Genomic DNA, 22,316 nt, shown 5'->3' on the forward strand with positions numbered 1-22,316 from the left:
GTAGCCTTGGCCAGATCTGTGCCTTGCCACAATTCTGTCTCTGAGCTCCCTGGCCAGTTCCTTTGACCTCATGTTTCTCATTTGGTCTGACATGCAATGTTAGCTGTGAGGTCTTATATAGACAGGTCCTATCAGTTTAATTAAACACAGCTGGACTCCAATGAAGGAGTAAAACCATCTCAAGGAGGATCACAAGGAAATGGACAGCATGTGATTTAAATATGAGTGTCTGAGCAAAGGGTCTGAATACTTATGACCATGTGATATTTCAGTTTTTCTTTTTTAATAAATTTGCGAAAATTTCTACATTTCTGTTTTTCTTTCAGTCAAGATGAGATGCAGTGTGCACATTAATGACAAAAACAAATAAACTTTGAGTTTTACCAAATGGCTGCAATGAAAGAGTGAAAAAATTTAAAGGGGTCTGAATACTTTCCTTACCCACTGTACAACATGCCTGTAAAGAAGAAGAATACAGTTTAGATCTTTTAGCAGAGAAAATCCTTCTATACTTAGCAGTTCAGCCTGTGGCTCATTGCTTAAGATATAAGTCAATATAAATAGAAAAAAGGTAATTTATTAATAAAAGCACAACATATTAGGATAACCAGTAATAAGCTATACCTGGTGATCCCCGGCAGTAATTGGAAGTAGACACTTGTATATCTCTTTGTCGGCTGTGGTCATAATAATGTAATTATCTTCTTTGTACGGTATTCCTGTGGTCGGCTGCAAGAACAAGAATTATATTTACATCCCATTCAATGTGGTGATAACTATCAATGTTTCGACATTATTATACAGCTAGTGACGAGCCGCTGTCGCCAATGGCCGGTATCCAAGGTGAATGCTGGATGTCACATCCCTACACCTGATACCTGAAGGATAGTGATTCTCAATATTCCAAGTGACCCCTGCTCCAACAAACTACACCACATTATCATCAAAGCTATAAATTATTTATTGAAAAGCACCGCATGCGCCAAATTCATACACCCGCTAGAGATACGACGTGTCCCCCTCCAACAGGAAGTGGACCTAGGACTATCTAGTAGATTATGATCAGCGGTGAATATCCGCATGGCTCATAGTAATCAACCTGCTAAGCAACTCCTGTTACAAAAGGCCTCCTTCGCTAAAGGCCATCAGTAAGGGCTCACGCACACGCCAGTGATTTCACATACGAGAAAATGGGTCCAAGTTTCATCAGTGCTTTGCCACAAACGTCAATGATTTTCCACATAGGAAAAAAAAAAAATGGTCATTGTGTCCTGGATCAGAGTTTCGTCAGTTTTTCGCATCAGTGTTTCATCGGATTTTCACAGATGGATAAATCACAAAGCCTCTCCTCTCCATTACAGTATCAATCATAGACAGCACATGGACTGCCTGCTGATGCCACTTGTGTCCTGTACATGATTTTCACAGACCCATAGACTTGTATTGGCACTATTCAACTGTGATGGCAGTAAAAAAAAAAAAACTACTTGTATATAGGATTTTTGCACAGTCCGCAAAAGACACATTTGTCGGCCCATTGGTTATAATGAACTTGTGTTTCTATCCAGGATCCAAGGCTGTGAAGTCGGTAAGCCAAACCTCCGACTTCTCAATTTCCATGACACCGAGTCCAACTCCTACTCAGACTCCACAGCCCTGCCAGGGGCTGTGGAGTCGGTCAGCCAAACCTCCAACTCCTCAATTTCCATGACACCGACTCCACCAAAATGGGCTCCAACAGACTCCACAGCCCTGCCATGAACATCACTTCTAGGACATGTAGGTGAAACACAGACATGTGAATGAGGCCTTTCCTCAGTTTTTCTCCATCAGTCCACAGAAAACAGATGGGATCCGAGGGCTGTCTCACTTTTTCATTGACCCATAGACTTTCTTTGACAAATTTGATGGCACACTCGGATCAACACATATCGTCAAGATTTTGCATGCACCACAGCCCCGTATACTATCACAGGTACGAGTGCTATCTGAGAAAAGCATGGGCAGCACTTGTATGCAAAAAAGTGAAGTGTGAATGATCCCAACATCAAAGTCAATAACATGATAGTGGAAATATAACAATTTTGCAAATACATTCAAGTATCAAAAGCGTAACATTTCTTCATATTTGCCCAGCTCTCCACCCTGTGTCCCTCTCTTTGCATATCCTCCTTAGCCTATGGTAACGACTAGAGTTGAGCGAATTTTACAAAATTCGGTTCCGATTACGATCGCCGGCGAATAGTGTTTTTGCGATATTCGCCGAACGTAATTGGAGTCAATGGGAGTAGAAATGATCGAATATGTTCGGAACTGATCATCAAACATATTCAGCACAAATAGGGCACCAATATGGCAAATTCAGATTTGGTGACCAATTCCGGACATATTCACTCAACTCTAGTAACAACCACTGCTGCAGTTTACCAGCGGTGGCCACGCTTGCTACTTCACATTTTGCATGGAGTATTGCTGGGCTATAGGGCAGCTCTATATAACTATATAGGACAGCTATTGGGAACGCACAGTAGCCCTATGGCCATTTTATAGAGTCACATGTGCACCAGATTCTGCAGCATCTTATTTGATCTAAATCTGCGGTGGGTGATGAGATGACTTCTACTTTGGCAGACCTTTTTTATGCATTTCAAAAAACTCAAGATAAAAAGCGGACGGCACCGCTGTTACCGTGTAACTTCAAATGATATGCGGCATGCAGAAGCCCAACAGCTGGGAATCTCGGGTGCCAGACCTGGAAACAGTCAATCCTGGGAATCCATGCAAAGAGAAAAGGTCGCACTCATCGAGATGGAAATTTCACTGATTTATTGACATATCATGAACATGTCAAGTCGGGGGAGTGACATAAGGAGTGCAAAGAAGGCTGACAACGGCCGTTTCGCGCTGCTCGGACTCTTTTTATGCATTTTACATCATCCCCTGAGACTGAATGTGCAGAACATCATCCATAACGTCATATACACTAGGCCACCGGTCTTGTTGCTTCTGATCCTGTGGTGGTCAGCTCTCCCCAATCCTGCAGTGTCTTTCCTGTCTGAGACCACACACAATGGAACCTGTATTATAAATTCTATATATCCAGACACCACTTGTAATTAACTGCTGCATTAGGTACATGGAGCAAAAAAAAAAAAGAAAGAAAAAAAAAAAAAATACACAAAAACTATCACATGGGTCTAAAATGTGTCAGCGGACTAAGGTTCCTTCATTTCCTATGAAATATAATCTAGACAGTTACAATCAAAATTATTAACCCCCAGAGCAGATTAGGATTATCGCCAACATTTACATTAGTTTATTGCAAGCTGCAGTAACGCGTTGTCAAACGAGAACGCTGATACAGCTGCAGTCTCAGTATTCATCCCCTTCATGACAAGCGGCTTTAGTACTTCGTAAAGCACGCCTGGCTGTTGTGACCTGTTGCAAATGTGACGGATAGCAAGAAACCAGCATCTGGCAGCGTTCCCGAGGAACCTAGCCCAATCCTCATAGGCAATGCCATCCAGGTCATTAACATTCTTTGGCTGTCATCCAATAGATTAAAGGGGTTGTCCAGTAATTTGATATCGATAGCTTATCCTCATCAATACCAAATCACTGGGGGTGCGACACACAGCACACCTGGCCATCACCTGGTCCTAGTATCGGCAGAGGCCAGATGTGCTCAGTAGTGGACTAGCCCCCCCTAGTCATTCAACATTCAGCACATCTGAACACCATTGGCACTGGAAATCACTGAAGAAGTGGGCTGTGGGCGAAGCCAGATGTCACACCCTCACCAATCTTGTATTAAAGACCTAGTCTAAGAATAGGACACCAATATTGAAGTACTGGACAAGCCCTTTAAGAAATCATTTCCTTGCACAGACAAGGAAATAAACACTAAAAGATAAATGCATTGAATGTTCTTACAGATACTATTGGAAGCATAGTTCACAAGGTTAAAGAATCGCTGGCTACACTACCTGGAGGTAGTCCAGCCCCCTGAGGAAGCCCACGCGAAACGCGCGTCAGGGCTGCTGTGTACGTGGTATATCTGGACCTATTTGGGTAAGAATTCCTCTTCTTAATTGCACTTTATTAATTTGGAGTGGTTCACATTGTTCAGAGTTAATCACTGATATCGAACTCTATTTATTTACTTATTATGGTCTACTCCATATGAGTGGCCATATATACTAGGGCACTTCAGCATAATATTTTTTTTATGTAGGTTTATAGGGGTTTTATATACCTGGTCCTTACTTTAATTGTTTATACCACTTAGGCCTCTTTCACACTTCAGTTTTTTGCATCAGTCATAATCCGCCAAAAGGACGGATGGCGTATCCGTTGTAGTACTGATGACAACGGATGCCACCCGTCCGTTTTTTTGACGGATCCGACAAATGAAGAATTTTAAAGGAATCGCGGGAGAGAGAGAGAGAGAGAGAGAGAGAGAGAGAGATTTTTTTTTATTTGTCCGGCAGCCAGAAAGAATTTCGGGTTAAAACAGTGTCTGGAGGATCCGACAGAAAAAAAAAACGTTGCAAGGTCCGTTTTGAAATCTTTGAGGATGGTAACGGACAGCAACTTTTGGCGGATCCGCAAAAAAAACGGATGCAACGGACGGCAATCCGTCACAATCCGCCCATAATGCAAGTCAATGGGGAAAAAACGGATCCTCAAAAAAAAATTGCGGATCCGTTTTTTTCAAAACCTGGCGGATTGTGACTGATTGTAAAAAACTGAAGTGTGAAAGAGGCCTTACTTGTTACTGGTCATGTCATTTGCAGCATTGAACAACTTGTCTTAAATAATTTTTTATATGCATTATCAATAAATTTGTAAATTTTGATAACATTCTTAAACAGCCTGTTTGTACTCTTTTCTCTGTGGTATGGTATATTGATTTTGATATAAACATATGGGGAAAAATTGGGTTACGATATACATACTCTACCTATAGGATACTCTCAAACAATAATGAGAAACATCTAAGAAACAGAGAGCTTATTTGATCCCATTAACAACAATGTACTCCAGAAAGTTTTTAGTAATCAAAAGACAAGCTTCCATAAAAGTGCAAATTGTCTTTATTAAGTGTAACAATGATATTAATATCAAAAAAATCAAAGGCTAAAAAATAGCGTAATAAGGAACAAGCGGGCAATGATACAATCATAATGCCATGGAGGGCATCAAAATGAATGTAAATATGCATGTAAACATACATCAATTGCTAAAGTGCATAGTGCAATATACAGCAGCATAATATAGCCAATTAACATGCATGTATGCAAACGGTAAAGACAGGCCAGAGTAGGGGAGAACTCATTGTATGATATATAACCAAAGTCCATCCTTACCCATGCCAGAAAGCCCAATCCAGAGCGCAGATGCCCCGACGCGCGTTTCACTGTGGCTTTCTCGGGGGGGCAGTGCGCAATGTGTCCCCAACGTCATCCTTAAATACACCGCCATGATAGTAACAACCAATCGGCGCAGACACGCTTTAAAAACTTCGGCAGCGTCTACAGACCGTGTGGAGGCGGAACCTCACCTGGAATCGCGACATCATATCCGGCGTCAGGAGGCGGGCGGATGGAGAACAAATGTTCTGTCCATCCACATACTCTCCGCCCCCCACAGACGCCTTCTATGACGCGCGCCAAAGGGAGGACCATCGGCAAACGCTACCCACGGCAGGAAGAAGCGTGACCTCACACATAGATGATCACATCGTCGCCATATTAACAAAGGGCAAATAGATGGGCAGGAGGGCAGGAGAAAAGGAGCCCAGGACAAAAACAAATCTCAGCTGTTCAATATAGAAATACATCGTTGTTTTCTTAAGAGAATATTTTCTTGGCCCCACACGATCCATTCCTCCATGGTCACCTCCATGATTTTCCAATTCCATTTTTCTCACATATATGGCGGCAACACAATTACTCCATCAAACATCATTCGCTGCGTCCATGGTTATTAGTACAGGAAATATACACTCACTGGCCACTTTATTAGGTACACCTGTCCAACTGTGTGTTAAGACTTAATTTCTAATCAGCCAATCACATGGCGGCAACTCAGTACATTTAGGCATGTAGACATGGTCAAGACAATCTCCTGCAGTTCAAACCGAGCATCAGTATGGGGAAGAAAGGTGATTTGAGTGCCTTTGAACGTGGCATGATTGTTGGTGCCAGAAGGGCTGGTCTGAGTATTTCAGAAACTGCTGATCTACTGGGATTTTCACGCACAACCATCTCTAGGGTTTACAGAGAATGGTCCGAAAAAGAAAAAAAATCCAGTGAGCGGCAGTTCTGTGGCCGGAAATGCCTTGTTGATGCCAGAGGTCAGAGGAGAATGGGCAGACTGGTTCGAGCTGATAGAAAGGCAACAGTGACTCAAATTGCCACCCGTTACAACCAAGGTAGGCAGAAGAGCATCTCTGAACGCACAGTGCGTCGAACTTTGAGGCAGATGGGCTACAGCAGCAGAAGACCACACCGGGTACCACTCCTCTCAGCTAAGAACAGGAAACTGAGGCTACAATTTGCACAAGCTCATCGAAATTGGACAGTAGAAGATTGGAAAAACGTTGCCTGGTCTGATGAGTCTCGATTTCTGCTGCGACATTCGGATGGTAGGGTCAGAATTTGGCGTAAACAACATGAAAGCATGGATCCATCCTGCCTTGTATCAACGGTTCAGGCTGGTGGTGGTGGTGTCATGGTGTGGGGAATTTTTTCTTGGCACTCTTTGGGCCCCTTGGTACCAATTGAGCATCGTTGCAACGCCACAGCCTACCTGAGTATTGTTGCTGACCATGTCCATCCCTTTATGACCACAATGTACCCAACATCTGATGGCTACTTTCAGCAGGATAATGCGCCATGTCATAAAGCTCGAATCATCTCAGATTGGTTTCTTGAACATGACAATGAGTTCACTGTACTCAAATGGCCTCCTCAGTCACCAGATCTCAATCCAATAGAGCATCTTTGGGATGTGGTGGAACGGGAGATTCGCATCAGGGATGTGCAGCCGACAAATCTGCGCCAACTGTGTGATGCCATCATGTCAATATGGTCCAAAATCTCTGAGGAATGCTTCCAGCACCTTGTTGAATCTCTGCCACGAAGAATTGAGGCAGTTCTGAAGGCAAAAGGGGGTCCAACCCGTTACTAGCATGGTGTACCTAATAAAGTGGCCAGTGAGTGTATATCATGGTGGTGTTATAAAGAACACCCAATCATATGATATGCCAGGATGACATCCGCTATATAAAATAAAGGAAACACAAAAACACACATATTAAAATCAAATTAAAACAAATACCGGAACACCAAAAAATGAGCCCACTGCAAAAGACAAAGGGCAGCAAAACACCTCATAAAAATGATGAAAAACTAAGTTTTTCATTAAGACCATGTGGGGTCATGGTGTTAAGCCTAATAATCCACTTACATTCAAGTTGCGCCAGTCGGCGCTTCAGATCCCCACCTCTAATACCAGAATGTAACCGGTCAATACCCCTAACTTTGAGGAGATACGAATCACAGGCATGGCACAACCTAAAGTGGTGGGGAAGAGTCTTCAAGGACGCCACGTCATCAACTGATAGGGCCGCCTTAATGTCCCTAACGTGCTCTCTAACACGAATCCGAAGTTCCCTAGAGGTTAAACCCACACAGATTAACCCACACGGACATGTCGCATAATATACTACATAATCACTGTGGCACGAAATGTATTCTCTTATTTCAAATTGCTTTTTACCATCAGACATACTGAAGCTCTTTTCTCGAATTATATTACGGCATGCTAGACAGGAGTCACATGGAAAACAACCACGGTAAGGTCTCCCAGTGTGAAACGGAAGAGAAGACTTAACCACATAGTGGCTCCTCACCAGCATGTCTCTCAAACTGCTACTCCTTCTCGCTGTCATAAGTGATCTCTCGGGGAGTAGCCCCTCAAAGTATGGTTCTGTTTTTAAAACAGACCAATGATTATTTAGTATACCGCGAATCACATTCCACTTGTTATACGTAGAGATAAATCTAATTTGATGTGATTCATCCTTGAGTCTGCTGGAACCCGACAGAAGCTGACCACGGCAAGACGCCCTAGCCCTTTGATATCCACGCTTACCACAGCGCTGGCTATAGCCACGCGCACAAAATTTATCACGAAGGTCCAGAGCCTGTTTCTCGAAACGCTCATCCATAGAGCATAAGCGCCTGATTCGCAGGAACTGGCCTATCGGGATAGCCTGCACTGTGGAAGGTGTATGGGCGGATGATGCGTGCAGGAGGGCATTTACAGACGTCTCCTTATGAAAGACGTCAGTTTGAACCCTACCCCCACCCCCAACAAGAATCAGGATGTCCAAAAAATCAATACATTGTTTATGTAATTTATATGTATGTCTGATATTACAATTATTGGCATTAAGATGCCCCATAAACCTACAAAGATCATAACTTGAACCCTGCCATATGATCAATATAACGGTACCAAGCCTGTACCGAGGACGCGCCGCATGCGCCGTCGCCGAAAACCTCCCTCTCCCAGAAACCAAGAAAGAGGTTAGCGTATGATGGCGCACAAGCCGCGCCCATCGCGGTACTCCGCTTCTGAAGAAAAAAATCGGTCTTTAAAGGTAAAAAAAATTATGCGTCAAAATGAATCTTAATAGCTTAAGAACCAAGGTTTGAAGGGTACCATCCAGATTACTTGTACTTAAATAAAATTCAACCGCCCTTAGACCATCCTGATGTGAGACACACGTATACAAGGACTCTACGTCCGCCGTGACCAGCCACATGTCATCCTCCAGCACAAGGCCATCCAGTCTCCGGAGGACGTCAGTAGTGCCTCTGACGTGGGAGGGGAGCACCTCCACCAAAGGATGTAGATAGTGATCAATAAATTTACAAATGGGGTCGCAAAGTCCTCCCACGCCAGAGACAATAGGATGTCCAGGCGGAATCAATGGATCCTTATGTACCTTTGGTAAAAGATACAGTGTAGGTATCACCGGAGAATGGACAAATAGACCTTCAAAAACTTTCTTTGTGATAACTCCCCGAGATAATGCATCATCAAGAATCTTAAATAGTTCTTTCTGGAAGGAAGAGACAGGATTGAAAGAAAGTACTTCATATGCCTCTTTGTTTTTTAATTGAGTGAATGCTTCACCCTCGTACATTATGGTAGGCCAGACCACCACATTCCCCCCCTTATCAGCAGGTTTAAACACTACATCGGTTAAAGATTTTAATTCCGACAGAGCATTTCTCTGTGCCTTCGTCAGATTGTCATTTACTCTATTAGTAGAGACTTTTCTGAGATCCTGCATCACTAATCTACAGAAAATCTCAACTTGAGGACACAGAGATAAGGGACGGAGTGTGGTGGATCTAGGAAGAATACAAGTGGGAAAATTACCTGTAGGAGTTTCAGAACTTTCATTTGCGAGTTCCTCAAGAATACGCATGGCCTCCCGTTCAGCCATGCTATTAAGATCCAAATTAGAATCTTTTCTAGAATGTAGTTTTTTTGCAGTAAAAAAAAAATCAAAATTATTATTAGGGGCAAAAGTCAAACCCAATTTTAGAACTTCACACTGTGTAGTCGTTTATTTATGTGAGGACAAATTTATTACCTCAAGATTATTCTTACTCTTCTTTTCCAAAGATTGGGGTGGAGTAGTTTTCCTTTTATGATTATTTTTATTGCTAGTATTGTTTGCCACCTTAGTTGGTGCAAACCGCTCGCTCTATTTAGTACCTCCACATGCCCCCAACATGGAATCATCATCCACAGATGAAGCTGAAGAAATGGAGTTTGACCTTGTCTGTAAAGACTGTCCCTTAACCCCTTTCTGCCATCCGACGTACTATCCCGTCCACGGTACCCGGGCCCGTATGACCGGGGACGGGATAGTACGTCGGCGCGATCAGCGGCGCCCACTTGGTGAGCGCCGCTGATCGCGGCCGGGTGTCAGCTGATTATCACAGCTGACACCAGGCACAATGTGTCAGGGGCGGTCACGGACCGCCCCCGACACGTTAACCCCTTGCACACCGCGATCAAACACGATCGCGGTGTACCGGGGGTTAAAGGGAAGCATCGGCAGGGAGGGGGCTCCCTCCGTGCTTCCCTGAGCCCCCCACGGCAGCGCAATGTGCAGCGCTGCTGCGGGGGACTCCCTTCCTCCAGGCCCCCGAATCCAAGATGGCGACGGGGGCCTTCGGGGGCCTGCGGAAGCTGGCTTCCTCAGTGCCTGCAAAGCGCAGGCATGAGGAAGACTTCTGCAGTGCCTGTGTCAGATCGCTGATCTGTCACAGTGATCTGTGATGTGACAGATCAGCGATCTGTCACAGGACAGTGATGTCCCACCTGGGACTATTTAATAAAGTAAAAAAAAAAATAAAAAAAAGTGTAAAAATAATTTAAAAAAAAATTCGCCAAATAAATTAGAAAAAAAAAAAAAAAAATATTCCCCCAATAAATCCATTTTTTGGAAATAATAAAAAAAAAAAACAATAAAAGTACACATATTAGGTATCGCCGCGTCCGTAACGACCCGCCCTATAAAACTGTCCCATTAGTTAACCCCTTTAGCGAACCCCTTAAAAATAAAAAACGAAGCAAAAAATAATGATTTATTATCATACCGCCAAACAAAAAGTGTAATAACGCGCGATCAAAAAGACGCATATAAATAGCCATGGTACCGCTGAAAACGTCATCTTGTCCCACAAAAAACGAGCCGCCACACAGCATCATCAGCGAAAAAATAAAAAAGTTATAGCTCACTGAATAAAGTGATGCAAAAATAATTATTTTTTATATAAAATAGTTTTCATTGCATAAAACCGACAAAAACATAAAAAACGACCTAAATGAGGTATCGCTGTAACCGTACTGACCTGAAGAATAAAACCGCTTTATCAATTTTACCGCACGCGGAACGGTGTAAACGCACCCCCCCAAAAGAAATTCATGAAACGCTGGTTTTTGTTCATTCTGCGTCCCAAAAATCGGAATAAAAAGCGATCAAAAAATTTCACGTGCCCGAAAATGGTACCAATAAAAACGTCAACTTGTCCCGCAAAAAATAAGACCTCACATGACTCGGTGGGTCAAAATACGGAAAAATTATAGCTCTCAATATGTGGTGATGCAAAAACTATTTTTACAATAAAAAGCGTCTTTTAGCGTGCGACAGCCGCCAAACATAAAAACCGCCACAAATAGTAAATCAAACCCCCCGTTATCACCCCCTTAGTTAGGGAAAAATAATAAAATAAAAAAAATGTATTCATTTCCATTTTTCCATTAGGGTTAGGGCTAGGGTTAGGGTTAGGGCTAGGGTTAGGGGCGTGTTGGGGTTCGGGTTGGAGTTAGAATTGGGGGTTTCCACTGTTTGGGCACATCAGGGGCTCTCCAAATGCAACATGGCGTCTGATCTCAATTCCAGCCAATTCTGAGTTGAAAAAGTCAAATGGTGCTCCTTCCCTTCCAAGCTCTGCTATGCGCCCAAACAGTGTTTTACCCCCACATGTAGGGTATCAGCCTACTCAGGACAAATTGCAAAACAATTTTTGGGGTCCAATTTCTCCTGTTACCCTTAGGAAAATAAAAAATTGGGGGCAAAAATATCATTTTTGTGGAAAAAAATGATTTTTTTATTTTCACGTCCGAGTGTTATAAACTTCTGTGAAGCACTTGGGGGTTCAAAGTGCTCACCACACATCTAGATAAGTTCTGTGGGGGGTCGTGTCCAAAATGGGGTCACTTGTGGGGAGTTTCAATAGTTTAGGTACATCAGGGGCTCTCCAAACGCACATGACACCCGCAGACCATTCCATCAAAGTCTGCATTCCAAAACGTCACTACTTCCCTTCCGAGCCCCGACGTGTGCCCATACAGTAGTTTTCTCCCACATATGGGGTATCAGCATACTCAGGACAAATTGGACAACAACTTTTGGGGTCCAATTTCTCCTGGTACCCTTGGGAAAATAAAAAAATGGTGACTAAAAGATCATGTTTGTGGAAAAAATACGAATTTTTTTATTTTCACGCCCGGGCGTTGTAAACTTCTGTGAAGCACTGGGGGGTTCAAAGTGCTCACCACACATCTAGGTAAGTTCCTTGGGGGGTCTAGTATACAAAATGGTGTCATTTGTGGAGGGTTTCCACTGTTTAGGTACATTAGGGGCTCTCCAAAGGCAACATGACACCCGCAGACCATTCCATCAAAGTCTGCATTCCAAAACGTCACTACTTCCCTTCCGAGCCCCGACGTGTGCCCATACAGTAGTTTTCTCCCACATATGGGGTATCGGCATACTCAGGACAAATTGCACAACAACTTTTGGGGTCCAAATTCTCCTGGTACCCTTGGGAAAATAAAAAAATGGTGACTAAAAGATCATGTTTGTGGAAAAAATACGAATTTTTTATTTTCACGCCCGGGTGTTATAAACTTCTGTGAAGCACTGGGGGGGTCAAAGTGCTCACCACACATCTAGAAAAGTTCCTTAGGGGGTCTAGTTTCCAAAATGGTGTCATTTGTGGGGGGGGTTCCACTGTTTTGGTACATCAGGAGTTTTCCAAACGCGACATGGTGTCCGATCTCAATTCCAGCCCAAAACGTCAAATGGCGCTGCTTCCCTTCCAAGCTCTGCCATGCGCCCAAATAGTGGTTTACCCCCACATGTGGGGTATCAGCGTACTCAGGACAAATTGCACAATAACTTTTAGGGTCCTGTTACCCTTGGAAAAATAAGAATTGAGGGTGAAAAGATCATTTTTGTGGAAAAAATATGATTTTTTAATTGTACCGCTGTACGTTATAAACTTCTGTAAAGCCCTTGTGGGTTCAAAGTTCTCACCACATATCTAGATAAGTTCCTTGGGGGGTCTAGTTTCCAAAATGGGGTCACTTGTAGGGGGTTTCCACTGTTTAGGTACATCAGGGACTCTCCAAACGTGACATGGCGTCCAATCTGAATTCCAGCCAATTTTGCATTGAAAAAGTCAAACGGCGCTCCTTCCATTCTGAGCTCTGCCATGCGCCGAAACAGTCGTTCCCCCCCACATATCAGGTATCTGCGTACTCAGGACAAATTGCACAATAACTTTTGCAGTTCAATTTCTCCTGTTACCCTTGGTAAAATAAAAAAAATTGAACCTGAAGTATTTTTTTTATGAAAAAAAGTTAGATGTTCATTTTTTTTTTAAATATTCAAAAAAATTCCTGTGACGCACCTAAAGGGTTAATAAACTTCTTGATTGTGGTTTTCAGCACCTTAAGGGGTGCAGTTTTTAGAATGGTGTCACTTTTGGGTATTTTCTATCATATAGACCCCTCAAAGTGGCTTCAAATGTGATGTGGTCCTAAAAATAAAATGGTGTTGTAAAAATGAGAAATCGCTGGTCAACTTTTAACCCTTATAACTTCCTAACAAAAAAAAATTTTGGTTCCAAAATTGTGCTGATGTAAAGTAAACATGTGGGAAATGTTAGTTATCAAGTTTTTTGTGTGCCGTATCTCTGTGATTTAAGGGCATAAAAATTCAAAGTTGGAAAATCGCGAAATTTTCAAAATTTTCGCCAAATTTCCGTTTTTCTCACAAATAAACGCAAGTTATTTGAATGAAATTTTACCACTAACATGAAGTACAATATGTCACGAGAAAACAATGTCAGAATCACCGGGATCCATGAAAGCGTTCCAGAGTTATGACCTTATAAAAGTACAGTGGTCAGAATAATAAAAATTGGCCCGGTCATGAACGTGCAAACCACCCTTGGGGGTGAAGGGGTTAATCTTCTTTCCAGACGCTTTACGCCATCTATATACATTATAGGTTTTATAGTCATCCAGATCTCTCTGGTATTTCTTTGTTTTAGCTTGAACGATCTCTTTCTCCCATTTCTGAAAATCCACATCAAATTGACCATTCAATTTGGTGATAGCATCAGGTGTCAGCTGTTTAGTCAATGTTTCCTGAATGTTACCAATCTCTTTTTCAATGTCCTTAATAGCATTTTCATTTGATGTAATGAGCAATTGCATAAATCCCTTCGAACAAACATTGGCCGTTTCTTCCCACTGACTCTTAAATTCATCATTATCCAAACTGAATGAAGGGAAGACCTGCACTCGCAAACCTCTTAGGATTAACCCTTTTGTGACGTAGCGTTCCAAAAAAGACTTATTCCACCTACTTGTTACTGGTCATGTCATTTGCAGCATTGAACAACTTGTCGTCTTAAATAATTTTTTATTATATGTATTATCAATAAATTTGTAAATTTTGATAATATTCTTAAACAGCCTGTTTGTACTCTTTTCTCTGCGGTATGGTATATTGATTTTGAGTATTGCTGTTGCCTTGTACGGTGGTATTATAATATTTGTTTTTCTGGTGGTTTTAAGTACTACCTGGAGGTGGCAGACATGGAGTGGTCACCAAATTACTGAGCAGCCATGTGGCCGAAAAACCTCGCGTGACTGCACAAAAATTTGGTGGGAGCACACAATTAGGTTTTAGTTTGCACAGTATGATTCACCTCTACTGACCCAAAAGCGCAAGAAATGTCGTCTCAAATGGGCTCAGAACTTGTAAGATGTGATGCGTACAGCTCAGCGTGGCAGTGCCTCGGCAACGCCTACAGCAAAGTGCGAGGTGGCGGAGCCTCAGCCGTGCCTACGGCGGCAGCGTGGCGATGCCTCAGCCATGTTCTGGGACTAATTTCCTTCCTCTGTCACCATCTTCTATGAGAAAGCTGAAGCCTGAGCATTATAGGAGCTGCCAACAAGACAATGATCCTAGCATACACTCTAGAATGACAGTCGTCACAGTCACCTGACTTGAATCACATACAAAATTTTTGGTGGGGTTTGGAGAAGGCGGTTTTAGTTTGCACAGTATGATTCACCTCTACTGACCCAAAAGCACAAGAAATGTCGTCTCAAATGGGCTCAGAACTTGTAAGCTGTGATGCGTACAGCTCAGCGTGGCAGTGCCTCGGCAAAGCCTACAGCAAAGTGCGAGGTGGCGGCGCCTCAGCCGTGCCTACAGCGGCAGCGTGGCGGTGCCTCAGCCATGTTCTGGGACTAATTTCCTTCCTCTGTCACCATCTTCTATGAGAAAGCTGAAGCCTGAGCATTATAGGAACTGCCAACAAGACAATGATCCTAGCATACACTCTGGAATGACAGTCGTCACAGTCACCTGACTTGAATACTTGAATCACATACAACATTTTTGGTGGGGTTTGGAGAAGGCGGTGGCAGCACACAAATCCAAGAATATTAGTGCGCTGCAGGCCATTCCTCATGAGTAATGAGCTAAGTTCACTCAGCAACACTGCCAGATAATGGTGTCTGCATCATGTTGGCAGCAGGTCGTAACAGCCAAAGACTCTACTGAGTACTAGAGTCGCTCATCATGAAGGGGGTGAATAATTCTGAGACTGCAGTAGTTGGTAATTATATTTTGTGTTGAATTTGGAGAAACTACAGAAAGTTTGTACATTTTGTTAATAAACCAAAGTTTTTAGTGGGGGGGAGAAATAACTTTGATTGAACCTATATATTGATTGGCTGCTTTTAACGTTGATATAAAAAATAAGAAAAGGATTTTATATTGGCTGACGCCCCGCTTCATTATTAAAAGATTTCTTTACAGATATCGTCTCCACGTGTCTCTGGGATACAGGAGGGAATAATATATCGACAGATCTCAGTCCTTGATTGAAGGGATAATGATGATGATCCCACCCTACCTCATGAGACTGCAGATCAGTCGTGGAAGTGACGATATATCTAGGTTTACCCCTTCTGTTTTTGTGGTGTGGTTTTTTTTTTTTTTTAAATGGAAATTAAAGCTGATGTTTTACAGTACAACAAAAGCTATGAAATTTCAGAAATCTCATGCGCACGCTTTTTTTTTCCTGACCGAATTGGAAAACTGTGGCAGATCACTTCTTTCAGCGTTCAGCAACGAGCAAGTGCAAAAACGCAGAAAAAAAAAATCCCGCTGCTCATCGATTTTGGTGAAAAAAAAATGCAGGTACAGAAGTATGCGAAACCCATTTAATTTTGTAATTTTATTTTTCCTAATTCCATGTACAGTTTAATTAAATTGGTCATTAGATTAGTGATGCGCGTTAAGGTAAACGATGCCGACCCCCGCTGTTTTTAAGGTGGCCAATGTTTGCATGATCTCATGCTGCACTTCTTTTTCAGACATTAAAAAAAAAACTTTTTTCCCCTAAAATAATTTGATCATATTACCCTTTCTTTCTGAAATGTTTTATGGTCTCACGTGAGTCTTGCACTGGTGGCCTAACACCTTGTCTTATTCATGCTTACAATGTGGAACTTTGGGATCCTGAAAAAACGCAGGAAAAGCTGCGAAAAAAAAATAACACAAAAACCTGCGTTGTGGCTGCATCATTTTTAATGCCAAGAGATCGGGTATTGCTGCGAAAACCTGTGTGAACATTGCCTTATATACGGCCCCACAGAGACCTAATCTCAACATCATCCAGTCTGTGTTGGATTAGATGAAGAGACAGAAGGATTTGTACAACCCGACATTATCCAGAGGAAGAGCTGTGGTCGCTTCTCCAACATGATTGTAAGAACCACAACCGAGTTCCTTCAAACACTGAGTGCAAGTTGCAGGTGTCCTCCGAGTATTAGGGCGTGCTCGGAGATTTAGTTTTCGTCATCTCAGCTGCATGATTTGTGACTGCTGGACAGCCTGAATACATGTGAGGAATGCCTGTTTGTTAAGGAATCTCCACATGTATTCAGGCTGTCAAGTAGCTGCAAACCATGCAGCTGCCTAGACAGAGACTGAATCTCCGAGCACTTCCAAATTCTCGGAGGACACCGGAGCATGCTCGGGAAAACCTGAGCAACGAGTATACTCACTCATCAATACTATTAACCCTTCTGCTTTTCATATTTCTCTAAGGCCAGTTGCCCACAATCCGGAAGTAGCAGCACTCTACAGTATACATTCGCTATGCCTAAATCACTGCCGTCTATTGAACGCAGGTAAATCCATGTGTGTTCATTCACTCGTGCAGATTTACAGCGTCCAATATATTTCTATTGGTGTAGTTTCTCTTGTGGTCTGGAGAGACGCACTGCATGTCAGGGTCGGCGGGTGATCCACGGGCGTCTGTGGACGCATAGTAGACATGGAATTTCTTAAACTCCCATCCACTTTGCTGTAACATCTGGACGCTGTGGGTTTGACTCTATATAAATATGCAGCGTCCAACCCACAGCAGTTCCTGACCGTGGGAACCAGGGCTGTGGAGTCGGTAAGCCAAACCTGCGACTCCGACTCCCACATATATTGCTTATATTTAAGTGAAACATTTATTGTAGTACAATGTGAACATCAGACATTTAATCATTTTTATGATCCAATAATCAAGATATTTAGATAGAATATAATATTTATTGGAATACAACCTTAGAACACAAAACTGTAATAAATTGTAACTATGTAATACACTATGTAATATCGATTACACACTATATATAGTGTACACATATATATATATATATCACTACGTAATAAACTATAAGTGGCAAAAAAAAAGTTTTCAACAAAATCATACTAAATAACATATTTGTGCAGACTATGAATTTGTTCTAAGAAATAGAATTGCCTCCATCAGATCCTCCTTCATAGATGACTTCAAATCTGACCTAATAATTTTAAGGCTAGAGAACAACCTCTCTACAGTAACTTGGGTTGGAGGCAAAGCCGTAACCACATGGGCAACATCTCTAACAATTTCCGGGTATAAAGGAATTGCCTCATGCACAGTCAGTTTTGATGAACGGTTGAATTTTTCCATTTCTTTGTGAGCAAGTGAAACATTTTGCTGAAATATGGTCACTCTGCTTGCTATAGGAGACAGAGTGAAATCTTTTTCCTTGCAGCAACGCTTTGCTTGCTCCATGTCATCCAAATACTTGTCAAAGTCAAATGCCTCATCTGATGAGGATGAAGATATGGCAGCAGTAGCGCTGTCAGGACCAGAGTCCTCTTGCGCCTGGCAGTCCTCCTGTAGGCCACTCATCCTAACTGCTACCTCACTCAGAGCTTCTTTTCCTTTAGTAAGCTGTTGATCATCAAGCAATATACGATGACTTGGGTCCACATAAACAGCTGCCAGAAAAATTTTATTTTCCAGTAGCTGTGTCTCTCTCCATTTCATTGAAGCAGAAATGCCATCTGCGATTAAACCGCAAAATAGCAAGTTCTTCCGCTCCCTCATGAAAATGCCAGGAGTTAAATCCTCAGCTTGTAATTTTTTAGTCACAGTAAATGGGTGATTAAGCAATTCCTTCAATTCAGCCACCTGTGTCCATTGACCTTCATTTAGGGTTACCTGAGGGTACGCCATATCTATAAGAAATGGTTTTAGTTGATCAACAATTGCCCTTTTCCAGGATGTCTTTTCAAGATGGAATCAATTTTAGGGGTTCTGTCGGCAATAACCAATTTCCTCACTTTTCCAATCAGATTTCCAGCATGTCCCTCTTGCAGACTCTCTCTTATTGCCAGCTGCAGCGTGTGCACAACACAGCGCATGTGATGAATAGTAAAGTGTTTTGAAGCAGCTTCAACAAGATCATCTATTTCTACAGTATAATTTTGCTGTTCTCCTGTAGTAATATCTGTTTGTTCCTCAGTTACATGAACTGCACTGTGGCCTTCCATCTCAAACATACTGAATCCTAAATGTTCTTCTAGCTGTTCATTACTCTCATTCATCAGTGTAATTGTACTTATGTTTGAAGCATTGTCCGTTACAATAGCAAGAACCTGTTCTTTTTTGAGTTCGTAATCTTGCAGAACTTTTTCCACTAAGGCCTGGAGAAACTGGCTGCTGTGATGAGCTTTAGTATCTTTTACTGCCAGCGTGTTGGTAACAATTTTTGTTGTCACAAACATATCGAACATTGATGGCAAAATAGTTCACTCTGTGACGTGTGCAGGCATCCATTTTAAGAAACATGAAGCATCTTTTGAGAGTCTTTTTAAGTTCTTCCTTTTGGTTAAGGGCTTCTTCAATCACTAATTTTCTAATACTTTCTCTTTCCAGAGAAACACCAAGTTTGGGGGCCATTTCTCCATTAGGAGCTGTAAAAGCTGGTCGTGCAAACAGTGATAATGGTACACTGTCCTTCACAAGCTGTATGAGCTGTCTTTCAGACACATCTGCTGTCATTGTTACAGTAACTTTGTCACTTACAAAATATCTTGTTAATGATGTTTGAGACGCTCTTTCCTCCTCCTTTGCCTGGCAGGAAGTGTTAAGGCCCTTTTACATTTAGCGATGCACCAGCGATCCGACCCGGTCAGGATCGCTGGTGCATCGCTAAATGATCGCTAGTGAGCTTTCATACAGAAAGATCTCACAGCGATGCAGCAGCGACGCAGCGCACGATACTTACCATTCACACACAGCGATCCTGCGTCCTCCCGCCCGCCTCCACGCGTCGCTGGACGTCACAGCAGGAAGTCTCAGCAGGAAGCGCCCGACGAGAAATGGAGCCGGACATTCTCGCGCGATCAGCGATGGACAGCGGGGGAGCCGGTCGTTGGTAAGTATCACACATAGCGATATCGCTAGCAATATCGCTATAACGTCACAAAACCAGTGACGTTTTAGCGATATTGCTAGCGATATCGCTTAGTGTAAAACCCCCTTTAGTCTGTGTGCTACCCGGCTTTCATTCTTTTTGGTACAGATAAGATATGGAGACAGATATGGATAAATGGATAGAGCAGATTTCTAATCTGCTTTTGATATTGAAAACATTATCTATGAGCTCAAAAACCTTTCAGGTGATGCAGTTTTTAAAAAAGCTGATCTGCTTTTGCAGCTGAAAAACGTATCCACAAAAAACTCAGCAAAAACGCTGTGTGTGAATGTAGCCTTAAATCAGGAATAGAACAGCCATTTATAGGACATTTCATAACCTTCCCAAATTCCTATGAAAAAATATTCAGCACATTCTGCATTGAACTACTGTACCCAATTTATTATATATTTTAGGAGTCGGAGTCGGTCCATTTTATACCGACTCCAACTCCGACTCCACAGCCCTGGTGGGAACCCACCCTAAGGCTAAGTGCACACGCTGTGGATTGGTCTGCGGATTTTTATCTGCGGAACCGCAGGTAAAATGACCTGCGGTTTGTCGCCTCTACAATGGAGGAGATGGTAAACCGCAGCAGAATCCGCAGAAAAGAAGTGACATGTCAATTCTTTCTGCGGATTCAAAACCGCAGCTTTTCCGCAGTTAAAAATCTGCAGCATGTGCACAGCAGAATGTAAATCCCATAGATTTACATGCTACTGTACACTGTCTGCAGAACTGCAGCGTGTGCACATAGCCTAAGGGTATGTGCACACGCTGCGGTTTTGGCCCTGCAGAACTGCAGCAGTTCCGCAGACATGGTACTTTACCATGTTAGCCTATGGGTTTTCAAAACCGCAGTGCTCACGCTGCGGTTTTTTACCTGCGGAAAAGCTGCGTTTTTTTTCCCGCATCATGTCAATTGTTTCTGCGGATTCTGCTGCGGTCTCACACCTTTAACATAGTAGAGGTGTGAAACCGCAGGGCAAAACCACAGGCCAAACCGCAGCAAAACCGCAGGTCACTTTACCTGCAGTTTTACCTGCATTTCCACGGGAAAAAACCCGCAGCAGAATCCGCAGCGTGTGCACTCACCCTTACTGTGCAGGACTGTTTCCACAACTACCTAAACCTTGTGCGCAGTCCTGCATAGATACACAATTCACAGTTCCCCCATCATATGCATCTCCAGAACCAGGCGCTGTACCATCATGTATGTGCTGAAGGGTCTACAGGGGGGTCTCTACCCCTCTCTCTGACCCCGATATCACTATACCCTGCACAATACCGCCACGTGCAGACTTAGAATAGGAACCTTGTATTGTATCAGTAATATCACTTGGCCCCAACAACTTCACCTGTGCTGTCACAGCCGTCGGAGACCACCCCCTGCGCCGTCGGAGACCACCCCCTGCGCCGTCGGAGACCACCCCCTGCGCCGTCGGAGACCACCCCCTGCGCCGTCAGAGACCACCCCCTGCGCCGTCAGAGACCACCCCCTGCGCCGTCAGAGACCACCCCCTGCGCCGTCAGAGACCACCCCCTGCGCCGTCAGAGACCACCCCCTGCGCCGTCAGAGACCACCCCCTGCGCCGTCAGAGACCACCCCCTGCGCCGTCGGAGACCACCCCCTGCGCCGTCGGAGACCACCCCCTGCGCCGTCGGAGACCACCCCCTGCGCCGTCGGAGACCACCCCCTGCGCCGTAGGAGACCACCCCCTGCGCCGTCAGAGACCACCCCCTGCGCCGTCAGAGACCACCCCCTGCGCCGTAGGAGACCACCCCCTGCGCCGTAGGAGACCACCCCCTGCGCCGTAGGAGACCACCCCCTGCGCCGTCAGAGACCACCCCCTGCGCCGTCAGAGACCACCCCCTGCGCCGTCGGAGACCACCCCCTGCGCCGTAGGAGACCACCCCCTGCGCCGTAGGAGACCACCCCCTGCGCCGTAGGAGACCACCCCCTGCGCCGTCGGAGACCACCCCCTGCGCCGTAGGAGACCACCCCCTGCGCCGTAGGAGACCACCCCCTGCGCCGTAGGAGACCACCCCCTGCGCCGTAAGAGACCACCCCCTGCGCCGTAAGAGACCACCCCCTGCGCCGTAGGAGACCACCCCCTGCGCCGTAGGAGACCACCCCCTGCCCCGTAGGAGACCACCCCCTGCGCCGTAAGAGACCACCCCCTGCCCCGTAGGAGACCACCCCCTGCGCTGTCAGAGACCACCCCCTGCCCCGTAGGAGACCACCCCCTGCGCCGTAGGAGACCACCCCCTGCACTGTCAGAGACCACCCCCTGCCCCGTAGGAGACCACCCCCTGCGCCGTAGGAGACCACCCCCTGCGCCGTAGGAGACCACCCCCTGCGCCGTCGGAGACCACCCCCTGCGCCGTAGGAGACCACCCTCAGCAGTCACCTGCCCCAGCACACCGCCTTCCTAGGTGACTGACCAGAGAGAAGTCCGGCCCCGGCCAGTTGAGGCGGAATGGGATGTCATCGCTGATTGCTGGCAGTGTCCTGCCTCCGCTGCACCCCCGGAGCAGCCCGTACAGGAGCAGCAGGGCCGGGGCACACGCACGGACAGCCCGCTCTCCCCGGTGCATCCTCT

At 44.4% G+C, this 22,316-nt stretch overlaps 1 protein-coding gene across 1 annotated transcript in view; it reads right to left on the reverse strand.

The window, feature by feature from the left end:
- The window catches only part of ERLEC1 (endoplasmic reticulum lectin 1), a 62,441-nt gene extending 40,130 nt beyond the window's left edge, over nucleotides 1-22,311 (reverse strand). Inside the window, exons 1-2 of the mRNA XM_073553941.1 lie at nucleotides 22,159-22,311; nucleotides 625-729 (exon numbers count right to left, since the gene is read on the reverse strand). Coding sequence (XP_073410042.1) covers nucleotides 625-729; nucleotides 22,159-22,311 — 258 coding nt within the window. The remainder of the gene's footprint in view (nucleotides 1-624; nucleotides 730-22,158) is intronic.
- Nucleotides 22,312-22,316: the final 5 nt, after the last annotated feature.

The sequence above is a fragment of the Dendrobates tinctorius genome, unplaced genomic scaffold (assembly GCF_039654945.1).
Source record: "Dendrobates tinctorius isolate UK_male_01 unplaced genomic scaffold, ASM3965494v1 ptg000203l, whole genome shotgun sequence".
In the NCBI taxonomy this organism is placed as follows: domain Eukaryota; kingdom Metazoa; phylum Chordata; class Amphibia; order Anura; family Dendrobatidae; genus Dendrobates; species Dendrobates tinctorius.